General features: G+C 41.0%; 1 protein-coding gene across 1 annotated transcript; it reads right to left on the minus strand.

The window, feature by feature from the left end:
• Positions 1-11,033: 11,033 nt before the first annotated feature.
• On the minus strand, positions 11,034-13,562 carry dap1b.2 (death associated protein 1b, tandem duplicate). Its single transcript, XM_027010884.3, has 5 exons — positions 13,404-13,562; positions 12,568-12,655; positions 12,197-12,260; positions 11,355-11,509; positions 11,034-11,310 (listed from the first exon to the last, which is right to left on the minus strand). The coding sequence occupies exons 1-4, from the start codon at positions 13,468-13,470 to the stop codon at positions 11,393-11,395; spliced, it is 336 nt and encodes a 111-aa protein (XP_026866685.2). The 5' UTR covers positions 13,471-13,562; the 3' UTR covers positions 11,034-11,310; positions 11,355-11,392.
• Positions 13,563-13,859: the final 297 nt, after the last annotated feature.

Raw genomic sequence — 13,859 nt, forward strand, 5'->3', positions numbered from 1 at the left:
TTCATTTGTTTCATTGCATTTGTGTTTACCCCTCTGTAAGTGACTGGTGTGAATGAGAGTGGTCCTGTCTCACCATGTGTGCAGGAATTGTTTCTTCCAAAAAGCAAAGTGCAGGGCTTATTTGGCTTTGTTTTGAACACATGAGGTAGCTGGAAGCTTCCCATTTACCTACAGTCAGTGCATGATTAGGAGCTCAACTTCTGTCCTGAAGAACCACGCGCCATCTTACAGAACCTCATCAACACGGTGTCCTGCAACAGAGAATAGATATTTCCTGGCTCAGTGGTTAAGCTTCTTGTCTAGTAATCAGAAGGTTTTCAGTTCAAGTCCCACCACTGCCAATTTGCAACTCTTGGGCCCCTGAGCAAGAAGCCTTAAGCCTCAAGTTCTGCTCAATCATGATTGCAAGTCACATAGAAGTATCAGATAATTGCTGTAAACATATTTGGGCATTGTGAGAGGGTCTAAGGATGAATGAGTGTGATGGTGGTGACCAAGGAAGGATTAAAAAGTGGAACTCTCACTTCAGATCACCTTTCAACACAGACTCACTCCGCTTGAACTCGGACTAATGTTTGCTCGACATCATCAGTGTTTTGGAAAAGGATTACATGCTTCCAGCTCAGAGAACCACGCACCGTCTTGCAGAACCTCGTCAGCGCGGCGTCCTGCAGAACCATATCAGTACACCAATTATTTCAATCGTTATCAAAAAGGAAAGAATGACAAGCTAAGGAGAGATGTATAAGGGGGAGTTCAGCAGTACTCCCAGGGCTTACAGTAACTAAAGGTCAAGGGTCAGACAGTGCTTATCTTTCTGTAAATCATCACATGTACAGAGTTTAACTTTGAAGGCCATTTCAGAGATTAATGATCAACTGGCAAACCTGTAGATCAGACTAACAAACCTTAGACATTTCTGGTAATGCGCAATTGAATCTCCATGACTTCACTGAAGGCTAAAGTTTAGAATGACTAAAGTTCGGAGATCTCCAAAAATAGCTGCAGTAGGCTATTGTAGATGCAAGTTATTTAAACACTCAGTCTGAGTATATAAACATGTTTTTAAGTAACCATAATAGATATTTAATTAAAACTTGAACAAGTGAATGGATTTGTGTTCCTCAGTCAGTTTGAATCTACTCAGTCGAGACACAGTTGCCACAGGCTATGTCACTTTGATAAGAAATTCTAGTTTTCAAACTTTGTTCAAATCAGTTGGCCAGTGGGGAGTGATAAAACAAAATTGGAGTAAGAGTGTGGATTTGGCAGGCTGTGTGTGGAAAGACGCGTGAAGCCCAGTCCATATGTGGAGGATCTTAAACAGCCGAACAGGCCATGATGAGATCACTCCATTCACACCCAGCTCATCTGGGTTTCGGTGACAAAACGTCTTAAATTCTCATGATGTTCAAATGAAAATGAAATGCTTAACAAAAAGGATTTGATTAAATAAAAGAGTGCAGAGGTTCCCCTTTGCTGTGCCGATTAAAGCAGCACCCTGAGAAAAACAGACAAGAAAAGAGATAAGTTATAAAAAACCTTTGTTAGTCTTTCCATCCCTCCATCCTTTTAAAAAGCAGATTTTTGAGTTTCCATCTAAGGTTATGACTGTGTGTGGCATTAAGGCCATAACAAGCGTGTGTGATGAATGGCTAACCGAACATATGTGGAAGATGCAGGAAACCTCGGGGGACACCACAGTGGTTCAAAAACGGTGATTTATGTACAGTTCATAATTATTTGGACAGTGATGTGATTTTTAAAAAATATTCCTTTAGATCCGTCCTCTATTTGAAGTGCATTTGAAGTGAAACGGTAAATGATTTGCAAAAGTGCAAATTATCTGTAATTCCAGATAATTTCTTAACATATTAGGTGAACTAATGCAGGAATTACAGTCTTGTTTAGACACAGTCTTCCCAATTTAGGGGAGCAGTGGTAATTGGACAGTCGTTGGCTACACAGTTATCTCTCGGCCAGCTGTATGTCATCTCATCATTTGTTCAAACAGAAGAGCTAGGGATAAAAAAAATTCTAGAGTCAATTCTAATTAGTTCTAGAGTCAATGCTAGTAAACCCAGTAAATGCATGCAGCAGAGAATAGCTATTTCTTAATTCAGTGGTGGCTCAGTGGTTAAGCTTCTTGACTAGTAATCAGAAGGTTTTTAGTTCAAGTCCCACCACTGCAAATTTGCAATTGTTGGGCTCCTGAGCAAGAAGCCTCAAGTTCTGCTCAATCATGATTGCAAGTCACATAGAAGTATCAGATAATTGCTGTAAACATATTTGGGCATTGTGAGAGGGTGAATGATTGTGCAGAGTGTGATGGTGGTGACCAAGGAAGGATTAACAAGTGGAACTCTCACTTCAGATCACCTTTCAACACAGACTCACTCCGCTTGAACTCGGACTAATGTTTGCTCGACATCATCAGTGTTTTGGAAAAGGATTACATGCTTCCAGCTCAGAGAACCACGCACCGTCTTGCAGAACCTCGTCAGCGCGGCGTCCTGCAGAACCATATCAGTACACCAATTATTTCAATCGTTATCAAAAAGGAAAGAATGATAAGCTAAGGAGAGATGTATAAGGGGGAGTTCAGGAGTACTCCCAGGGCTTACAGTAACTAAAGGTCAAGGGTCAGACAGTGCTTATCTTTGTGTAAATCATCACATGTACAGAGTTTAACTTTGGAGGCCATTTCAGAGATTAATGATCAACTGGCAAACCTGTAGATCAGACTAACAAACCTTAGACATTTCTGGTAATGCGCAACTGAATCTCCATGACTTCACTGAAGGCTAAAGTTTAGAATGACTAAAGTTCGGAGATCTCCAAAAATAGCTGCAGTAGGCTATTGTAGATGCAAGTTATTTAAACACTCAGTCTGAGTTTATAAACATGTTTTTAAGTAACCATAATAGATATTTAATTAAAACTTGAACAAGTGAATGGATTTGTGTTCCTCAGTCAGTTTGAATCTACTCAGTCGAGACACAGTTGCCACAGGCTATGTCACTTTGATAAGAAATTCTAGTTTTCAAACTTTGTTCAAATCAGTTGGCCAGTGGGGAGTGATAAATCAAAATTGGAGTAAGAGTGTGGATTTGGCAGGCTGTGTGTGGAAAGACGCGTGAAGCCCAGTCCATATGTGGAGGATCTTAAACAGCCGAACAGGCCATGATGAGATCACTCCATTCACACCCAGCTCATCTGGGTTTCGGTGACAAAACGTCTTAAATTCTCATGATGTTCAAACGAAAATGAAATGCTTAACAAAAAGGATTTGATTAAATAAAAGAGCGCAGAGGTTCCCCTTTGCTGAAGAGCCAGTGGGCGTTATAGAAGCTGAATTGTCTGGGCATGTGCCGAATAAAGCAGCACCCTGAGAAAAACAGACAAGAAAAGAGATAAGTTATAAAAAACCTTTGTTAGTCTTTCCATCCCTCCATCCTTTTAAAAAGCAGATTTTTGAGTTTCCATCTAAGGTTATGACTGTGTGTGGCATTAAGGCCATAACAAGCGTGTGTGATGAATGGCTAACTGAACATATGTGGAAGATGCAGGAAACCTCGGGGGACACCACAGTGGTTCAAAAACGGTGATTTATGTACAGTTCATAATTATTTGGACAGTGATGTGATTTTTAAAAAATATTCCTTTAGATCCGTCCTCTATTTGAAGTGCATTTGAAGTGAAACGGTAAATGATTTGCAAAAGTGCAAATTATCTGTAATTCCAGATAATTTCTTAACATATTAGGTGAACTAATGCAGGAATTACAGTCTTGTTTAGACACAGTCTTCCCAATTTAGGGGAGCAGTGGTAATTGGACAGTCGTTGGCTACACAGTTATCTCTCGGCCAGCTGTATGTCATCTCATCGGTTCCTAATTCAGTGGTGGCTCAGTGGTTAAGCTTCTTGACTAGTAATCAGAAGGTTTTCAGTTCAAGTCCCACCACTGCCAATTTGCAACTGTTGGGCCCCTGAGCAAGAAACCTTAAGCCTCAAGTTCTGATCAATCATGATTGCAAGTCACATAGAAGTATCAGATAATTGTTGTAAACATATTTGGGTGTTGTGAGAGGGTCTAAGGATGAATGTTTGTGCAGAGTGTGGTGGTGGTGACCAAGGAAGGATTAACAAGTGGGACTCTCATTTCAGATCACCTTTCAACACAGACTCACTCTGCTTGAACTCGGACTAATGTTTGCTCGACATCAGTGTTTTGGAAAAGGATTACATGCTTCCAGCTCAGAGAGTCGAACAAACGTGAGAAATGTGTAACTGGAGCGCTGAAGAGTAAATTTGGATGTAATCACGACAGGCCTGACGCTATGGCCGAAATAGCTAATAGAAATCATTGCGCAATTAACCTGTGGCAGAGGTCCGCCAGGCATAAACATCGGCTCCTTATTAAACTGCGTGATATATTAGCACCTCCTCTGAACCCTCATAAAGGCAGTGAGCTCATCTGTTGTAACTCAAACCCAGCCAATGGCATGCTGCCAACACAGCAAATCCCCATGGCAATGGTGCCACTCCTCATTTGCTTGTCAAATACCTAGACTAAGGGCCTGTAGGGACTACTCGCCGGAGAAGTCCTGGATCTGCGAGGGGCCCAGCTACTGCCGCCCTGTGCTGGTCTTCAGGTCTGCCTTTCTGTAATCACTGCCGGGGGTCTTGGTGCAGCAGTCCAGGAAGCTGTGCGTGGTCATTGCCTCTGTGTATCCCCTCTCACAGCCACACACACCGCTCTGGAAAGGACACAGGTAACGAAGGCAAGTCAGCACCTGTGAGGAACTCTCCGCAGGGCTGAACACACACACACACACGTATACCAGATATCGCCTGCATGTTCACACTTATCACTCATGTGTTTGTGTAGAACAGACTGTAAGAAGTCCATGAATTTAGGTATCGTCCTTAAAAACCACTGTATTTGTGCTGTTATTAAAATCTGATGCACACATGCATACACACACACACACACACACACACACACACACACACACACACACACATAATGTGCTGTAGGATTCACGTAGGAGGATATAACAGCTCTCTTGCTTCTGACATCTTGCATATATAATGACATTAATATGGTTGATACTGAAGAACAGATACCCAAAGCCCATGTAAAGACTGTCTGACAGGGATCAGTACTCCAACCTTACTCTTTGGTTTAAATACAACTATTACCCATCACTTCATAAGACTTGTTTCAGAGGATCCATTTCACATTTTCAGAGAACTTAAGGGCTCTCTGTCTACAATTTTATTTATTTAATTTTATTGCATTCTGCTGGACTAAACAAAAATTGACTTCCACAATATGAACCAGTGGAAATGTTAAGTTGATAAACTCAGTGTCTGATAAATTCCACAGTGTCTGATAAACTCCACAGTGTTTTCTAAATTCTATAATCTCTAATTAACTTCACAGTCTTTGATAAACTCCACAGTGTCTGACAAACTCCACAGTGTTTTATAAACTCCATAATCTCTAATTAACTTCACAGTCTTTTATAAATTCCACAGTGTCTGACAGACTCCACAGTGTTTTATAAACTCCATAATCTCTAATTAACTTCACAGTCTTTTATAAATTCCACAGTGTCTGACAGACTCCACAGTGTTTTATAAACTCCATAATCTCTAATTAACTTCACAGTCTTTGATAAACTCCACAGTGTCTGATCAATTCCACGGTGTCTGATATTGGAGGCCAGAAGTGCACGCCTTACCTGCAGTATCCTCTGAATGCACACACACTCTCTTGTATTTCTGGAGTTTTGGCTCCTTTGCACAATTATGCAAATTCATCCACCCCTAAATTATCCCATTAATCATAACAATAATATATTTTGATCTGATACTTGAGAGACACGATATTATTATACATACATAATTCAATTAAAACAAGCAATAAAAAAGCAAATAAATAAATAAACCAACCCCACACACACTCCAAAGGAGGGTTAATCGTTTTGTTTCTTTGAGCCTCCTAGTGTGAAACACATGTGGTTGTATTTATGGATGCGATGCAGAGAGAGAGTGTGTTTTGCGTAGTAGTGAGGCAGGAATACTCAACTGCTTGCACTGGGAGAAGGGTTTGGTTCGGGGGCGGATGGCAGTGTCACACGCCTGCAGGCCTGTTGATCTCGAAGCATCCTCCTGTCAGCAGGACACGTAAACAACAACAACACCAACAACCGCCACAGTTACTGCCGTTTGGTGCTGAGATTAAAGCGCTCCACAAGTGCTGATGAAAGTGCGGGAAACATGAAGCGTCATTTGCTGTGTCTAAGCTATATCATGCGGTTTAATAAAGAGATTCCTTGCTTCTAATCCACAGAACAAGACTCTTCCCACAAGCCCCTGCTCTCTCTGCGCCCATAGCTGCAGCCCTGGTCACTTTATGGAAGTGCTAGCGGCTCTTTTTATCACATTTGTATGGCTCATCAAGGTGAAATGCCATGTTTTATGGATGATGCCGGCAGTGTGAGGAGGGAGTCTCAGAACTCTGATCAGACTCCTTTAACACTCTGCCTTGATCTGAAGCCATCAGATGAGCTCAAACAGAAAACAAACCATGGAACTGCAAAAAAACAAACATGTGACCCACATAAAAACCACAAACCACTTAAAAACACCATGTGAACTTTATTTAAAAAAACCCCCCAAACATGTAAACTGCATAGAAAACCATGTGAGCTGCCATAAAAAGGAGTGAACTGTATCAGAAAACATGTGACCTGCATGAAATGTTTTTAGATTGAGAGGTTCTGCCTGATGCTGTAGGTACTGCAGTGGTAGTTGCAGCAGCCCACTGAGCCTTACGTCAGACTACCACTTAACCAGAGATTACTGCAACACCGCACAGGTGGTGTGGAACCGCCGCTCCCTCGATGAATATTCCAGTCAGTCGTGTACGGAAATCATTACTGTGATGGCTTTAAAGTTCCTTCCTCCCTCTGAACTGAAGGGCCGGTGATTGAAAGCGGAGACTCTTTCTTTATTATTCTTTCTTTCTTTATTCGTGTCTTTGGATGCAGCGTTCCTGGACAGGTGCCAGTGGTGGAAGTAACACAAGATAAATGTTAAATAAGTAAAAGAGATGGAAGGTGAACCACTGTCAGGGGTGCATGTGACACAGGTTGTAGCTTCACCGTGACCAGGACCAGTCCTCCCAGCAGACAGGTCAGGGCAGGCAGTGAAAGGGTTAACAAACCACTCCAAGTGTTTGTAGAAATGCAGCGCCATTCAAACTACAGCCTTCATGAAGAACAGGGCAGCAGGTCAGTTGTGCTGGTCTGCCACTCATAGCTGTGACACTTCCCTCCTGCACCAAGCACAGAGGGACAAGCTTAACAGTTAGCTTAGCACTGCACATATGCTTTGACATAGATGTCTGAGCTCTACTTCAACAACACTCACACACCACACAATAAACATATAACATTGATGATTTTTTCACATTATTGAATTTTACAATTATTATTTTACAAGCATCACCCAGACTCCTATAGGAGAAGAATTCTGCTGTGGAATGGAACAGACATTGTGGAGCTGACTGGGATCTCAAATTGTGGAACAGATTTTCTAGAGGTGTGACTCACCAGGTATATATGTGTGTGTGTGTGTGTGTGTGTGTGTGTGTGTGTGTGTGTGTGTGTGTGTGTGTGTGTGTGTGTGTGTGTGTGTGTGTGTGTGTGAGACAGTGGGCATGCCCCTGCAGCGGGGTGCCTGGTGCACTGTGACAGTTCGCCATGGAAATGCAAAATGCAAATATGATTAAACACACACACACATTCAGGGTGAATCATGTTAATGAATGTAATTAGTTGGATGAGGTGATTACATCCTGCCTAGCTGTATTACAGAGGACACACTCGGGGACTCTGAGGTCAAAGGTTTCACTCAACTGCCAGCAGATAATAAGAATCACAGACAACTTCAGACAAAATCTAGCCTGTATTATGACCATGGCACACCTGACATACCACCTCAGGTACACCTGAAATATCACCTCAAACACACTTGGTTCATTGAGCCCATGGGGGAACAAACTGCTTTGAACTGCTTCGTGTGTCTGTCTGTCTGTATGTGTGTGTATGTCTGTGTCTGCTGATGTGTTTTTGAGTATTTTGTGCAGTACTGTGCTGATTATATGATACTATGACTACAAGTAGTGCATGCCTTGAGAATGTTTAAATTTTACACACTGGCATGTTCAGCCCATAATCTTCTGAATATGACATTAATGATTGACATCAAACTGTCATTACATGTATGTCCATGTAATTTCCATGTTGTTGTGAACTAAATTTGTTCATTTAGGGATTTAAACAGAAGGTAGACAATTATATGCAAAGTAGGTAATTGTGCACTGTAGAGCCTCCTGATGTCATAAGTGGCTCAAACTTGGCAGGCATCATCAGACTGTCATTACATGTGTGTCTGTAGTTTTTTGTGTTGATGTGACATGCTGTTCCTGACTTCTACCTAGGTATGGAAACACAAGGCTTACAATTATAAAGAACATATGTAAGCTGCGCTGTAGAGCCTCCTGGCAACGGATCTGCCTCAGACTTAGCAGTATTCCTCAGAAGTCTGAATATATATTTCCATTCTGGTTAAAATCAGACAAATTATAGTGTTTCGGTGATATGACTCAGAAAAGTGATAATGGTACCCAATTGATCAAAGTATTGCAGCCACATACAGTCCAAAAGTTATCTTTTTGATAATTATTTAGATTCAGTCTCTAAAGATGATTTCAAGACCTGATTTGATGTTATTGAATGAAAATCTTAGGACTAGTTCAAAAAGTGCAAATTTTATACTATTAAACTTGACAAAACTAAACATTTTTGAAAAGTGTAACGGTAAGGAGGCAGATGCATGTGTGAAGAAGAGCAAGATTTATTAGGGGTAAATCCAGAGTCAGAGTTGTTATAACGGTCCAGGGTCACTGAGCCAACATGCATATAACAGATTCTAGGAAGAACTCAGAGGCTAAGAAACACAACGGCTAGGAAAAACAGTCAGATTAGTATACACAGAGTACAAACTTACAGATACAGGTTTTCAAAAACATTCAGACATTCAAACATCCAATGAACAGCAAAGAGACAGGGAACAAGTCAGGGCTTAAATGCATGGACTTAACAAGACTAGAAAGTAGGAACAGGTATTGAAAACCAAAAGAGGGGTGAAGAAAACAAAACTACAGAATGAAACAAAAACACAAGATGGAAACCATGGAACAGGGAAGCTATGAGGGACTAACTGTGACAAAAAGCACTACTGAAATGTTACTGCAAAGAATAATTTAAATCTAGTTGTATGTTCCTATGTGAAAATATGTAGGACATACTTGATTTTCTAGAATTGTACCCCCTAACAGCCAAATGTTTTGAATCTTTACAGAATCACAGAGAATCCTTAAATATCCATATCATTTCATCATAATTGGTCAATGTTAAACCCGTCAAATAACATCTGAATGCTGCTCTGCCAATGGTGATCTCAGTTTTTGACATATCAGCTATTGCTTAATTATACTAGTATATTAATGTGAATGGATGGAGGATGCAAAGTTACAGTTTTCTGGGGTTTATATCGGGGTATATATCCTATTGACATACATTCGCCAATATGAATAGGTCACCCCATCATTAGGGGCCTAAACTGTCTGAAGTTTCATCAAAACTGAATGAAGCATTCATGAGTTACAGCCATTTATGTTAAATATGCGCTTTGCTGGAAGGGTTATTTGCATATAGTAGCCATATTGTTTTTAAACGTCAAAATGTTTTTGAGAATTATTGAGGATCAAACTCTACTGAGTATTTTGACACCAAAATTGTGGTGATCGGGTGAAAAACCTAGGACTAGCTCGCAAAAGCAGGGTTTGCATTTTATGCAAATTAGCAAAAAATCTAAGTGGCGGAGCTGAGTGGTTCTAGAGCCTTTTTTTCTTCTTCTTCTTTTTTTTTTTTTTTTTGATTGGCTTGAGCCAAGGAATTCATTGGAAGTGGAATTTTGTTTGAAGGCCTAATGGTGCGCGATGTATGGACTGGAACGCGTTTGGGTGCGCCATAGTACCTCCTACAGTCCGATCAGGCTGGCATCGTGTGCCTGAGTAGCCGGGAGGGACTACTACCTACTGACCAAGTTTCATGTCTGTAGGACTTACGGTTTGGTCTGCACGATTTGTTTTAAGGGAGAAAAAGAAGAAGAAAAAAAATACTAACAAAACAGACAGTCAGCGGATATATTGGCGATCGATAAAACTAGCAGAAGCAGGGTTTGGTCGACTGACGCATCGAAGCCATCGAGTCTTTTTCTTAATTGTTACTGGTCCTAATGACCTATTCAGAGTGCAACCCAGCGCTGTCAGCACATGCTTGGTTAAAATATTAGGCTTATTCAACTGAACGCAGCACTGCGCAGATTGGTTGTCACATGGATTGCTAGTGTGTGTGCCGGTGGGTTCTGGAGCCTCATAATGACGTCCGCCGTTACTTTGTGCGAGCAAGGTCGCTGCAGTCACTCTCCAGCTGCCTGTACAAACTGAGACGGTATTATGGCGACACATCTCAATCCGCATTGGCTAGAATCTCCGCCGACAAAGTACCCACAAACTCTAGCTAATACAGCACACAGACTATGAAATTGTGTGAATATTACGCTCACATGCGAAGCTTAATTTTCTATTCATCAATTAAATTCCAACAGAGCTGTCAGCACACGTGGGGTACAGTAGGTAAAACTGTCTGGCTTGACAGCTCTCTGATCATCACCTCCGTTGACTGCAGCAGACTACTGAAAGCATGTTCTCAAACAGCCCTTTTTTTCAGCTTCGAGCTCAGCAGTGAGATTAGGAACCAGGTGAATAGCTCCATCTTGTGGCCATGTATTCAATATGCATCAAAAGTATGGAACATTTTACCTCATTGCAGTATGGCTAGTTTTTTTTTTTTTTTTTTGCATTTTTACTGAACAAAGCACACCAAAGCAGATTTTTTATTAACACTACGCATTTTTATTCAACCAGTAACATGAGTTCATATAGACACAAGGCAATACAATTCCAAATTGTGGTTAGTCCACACTGGGTTGCTTAATGGCACATACATCAAAGCAGACAGAAGTGCAAGGATTTTTTTGAATCTATGCAGGAGAGTCCTGATTCAAAGATGCAAGATTAGGAAAAAAACAGCTAAACCACATGTCAAACATCAATAACTTCAGTGTGCACCACTGACCTCAAAGAAACCTGCTTCCTGCCCCCCCCCCCCCCCCCCCCCCCACACACACACACACACACACACACACACACACACACACACACACACTCACTATTTGCAGACATTTGGACTCAACACTTGCGGGGCTGCTGGATGAAGAAGGTACGCTGGATGTGTGGTTTCTCCATGCTAGGTCTGACCCTTCCATGCCTCACTGAAACTGGACTCTCAGGAAAATCATGACTCAACTGCAGAAAACACACAGGAAGAATAATTTAATTTAAAAAAATATATAAAAATTTATATATATATATATATAAAAATATAATCGCCCTTGACGACCACCACCAAAAATCAGTTTGTAAACCTCTCAGTATATATCATGTTATGCCACTTGTTGGCAAACAAATGTGGAATTGTATCTACAACCAGATGGCACCTACATGCAAATACTGTACAACACAAACAAAACATCTAATGAAATGAATAAGTCATTTCAGCCCCATCATAAATAAGCATCATTCCCATTTTGTGGAACTAAAAGCTATAAATGGTTTTGATGGACTAGCAGCATTTAAAAAATATATATCTCCTGGAGACACTCATGGCACAGTAGTTATTGTGTCACAATACAGTATAGCAATAATAAACCTACAAATTAGGATGCGCCTTAAAATACACTAGATCCCTTGATATAATATTGTTAACACTGGCCCTTTATTATTTTGAGTAAAATTAATTACATTTGCTGCATCATGAGATTGCTACAATCAGTTCTCCCACCAAACATGGAGTGACTGAAATTCAGATGCTCATAGCACATCATTAAAAATGCTACTTGCTATAGCAATACCACTGCTACAAAAGGCCAATATTACAAATGACACAGTATATGAGGTATTGTGCTGCCCAATCAGCAGTTGGCAGAGACAGACCTTGTCTAGTGGGCCTGCCAAAAGAATCCCAATTTGCTGCATGCGGGAAGAGGTGGTCAGAGACCTGTAAAAAAAACCACACACACACACATATACACACACACACACACACACACACACCATTCATCACTGATGATGCATGTACTGAGGATGTCCTGCAAAATATCAGTCAGTACTTCATGTGCTGATTCTGTGCTTAGCTACACCAATATATAAAAAGTACCAGTAGTGTTAGGTGTAACAGTAGCACATGTATGAGAAAAATATCTTTGCAACAGATTTAAAAAGTCATGTTTGTTATAGCAGTAAGGTTAGTGGTCAGGACAAGTTGTGAGAACACACGGAAGGCAATGCAGGTCAAAAACAAGCACCTGGGTTTGTCCGCTCTCTTGCTCTCTTTCTCCAGGATTCCACTGTCCTCACCACTCTTCTTAGCCACTCGCTTCCCTCCTGCCTTCACTGCAGAGATACCCAGTGAAACATTCAGGTAAAAGTCTTCAGTCTCACATGACCATCCATGCAGGCCAACTACATCTGCTTGCACTGATCGACTGCATGATATGTAAACACCACACCTCTTGATACATGTCATGCTAAATCTGCAAGGTTATTCATAAGTTAAAAGTGTCAAAAATGTCAAATATATGGCCTGTGAAGTTTTGGAGTATCTTTACATTGGATGATGTCCAACATCTAATCTAGTACCTTAATAAATCCAGTCTGCACGGGTAAAGATCATCCATGGTATGACAAAAGTATAACCAATATCTGAAAGACTGAAAAAAAACTGAAGCATATTCTACCTTGGTTTTCACAAAATCTGAAATCCAAAAAGCATATTAAATAGGAAAGGTTTTTTAACTAGTGTATTACTGCTGCTTTTCCCCTGTAGTTATGAGCCGCTCCAATTGCGTTTGAAACACAGGCACACTTCGAGCGTGATGGAAGTTCTAATCAGTCAAAGGCGAAAAAGGACGAAATATCAAAAAAAAAAAAAAAAAAAAGGCGTTAGATGGGGTTTTGATATTACGCAGACCAGATAAACTGACCCAAAACAGGCTTTTCATTAGTTAGAAGAAAGCTTTCCAATCATCCTCACTTCGACGCATGCAGCGACGAACAGAAGCCAACACAATAAGAGATAAATAATCGAACTTTTGAAAAGCTGGTAAAAAACAAAATTCTGGAAAACAAAACGATGTCAGACCTGCAGGTGGGTGTCCAGCCTTCAGCACTAGATTGTCTTTCATTCCAGCTTTAAACAGCTGCACCATTTTTTAACTTTGTCTACAACAGAAGTACGCCAACTCCCAACGCCCACGCTTGTGTTTTATACTCGTGAAGCAGACGTGACGCAAAACGGGTTGACCGTATGGCAGGAAGCTGAGCGCGCTTGAGCCTGTACCACCTGCAAAGAGAAAAGTACTGGGTGAATTTGCTGCACGTATTGAGTCTTTCCATATGCTACAAGAATCTAGGCTCCTGTCGCGCAGGCTTAAGCGCATATATGCTTACCACAAAGCGTGCATTGCAACGTGCTTGTTTCATGTGGTTTTGTTTCTGGTATTTCAGTTTCACTTGTTTGAACGTAAGCACCGCTGTTTACGGGCCTGACTGGCTTATTCCTTTCTGTCTTGGCCTGTTCACTAAACTGCACTCTCGG

The sequence above is a fragment of the Electrophorus electricus genome, chromosome 4 (genome assembly GCF_041902795.1).
Source record: "Electrophorus electricus isolate QZ-2024a chromosome 4, ASM4190279v1, whole genome shotgun sequence".
Taxonomy (NCBI): Eukaryota; Metazoa; Chordata; class Actinopteri; order Gymnotiformes; family Gymnotidae; genus Electrophorus; species Electrophorus electricus.

What these genes read in the sequence shown, in the direction of transcription:
- dap1b.2 (XM_027010884.3), bottom strand. Translation starts at nt 13,470, where the DNA reads ATGGTGCAGCTGTTTAAAGCTGGAATGAAAGACAATCTAGTGCTGAAG. An exon ending in GGCTGGACACCCACCTGCAG is followed by an intron (nt 12,656 to 13,403) that starts GTCTGACATCGT and finishes GTATCTCTGCAG; the next exon opens with TGAAGGCAGGAGGGAAGCGA. An exon ending in AAGAGAGCGGACAAACCCAG is followed by an intron (nt 12,261 to 12,567) that starts GTGCTTGTTTTT and finishes TTTTTTTTACAG; the next exon opens with GTCTCTGACCACCTCTTCCC.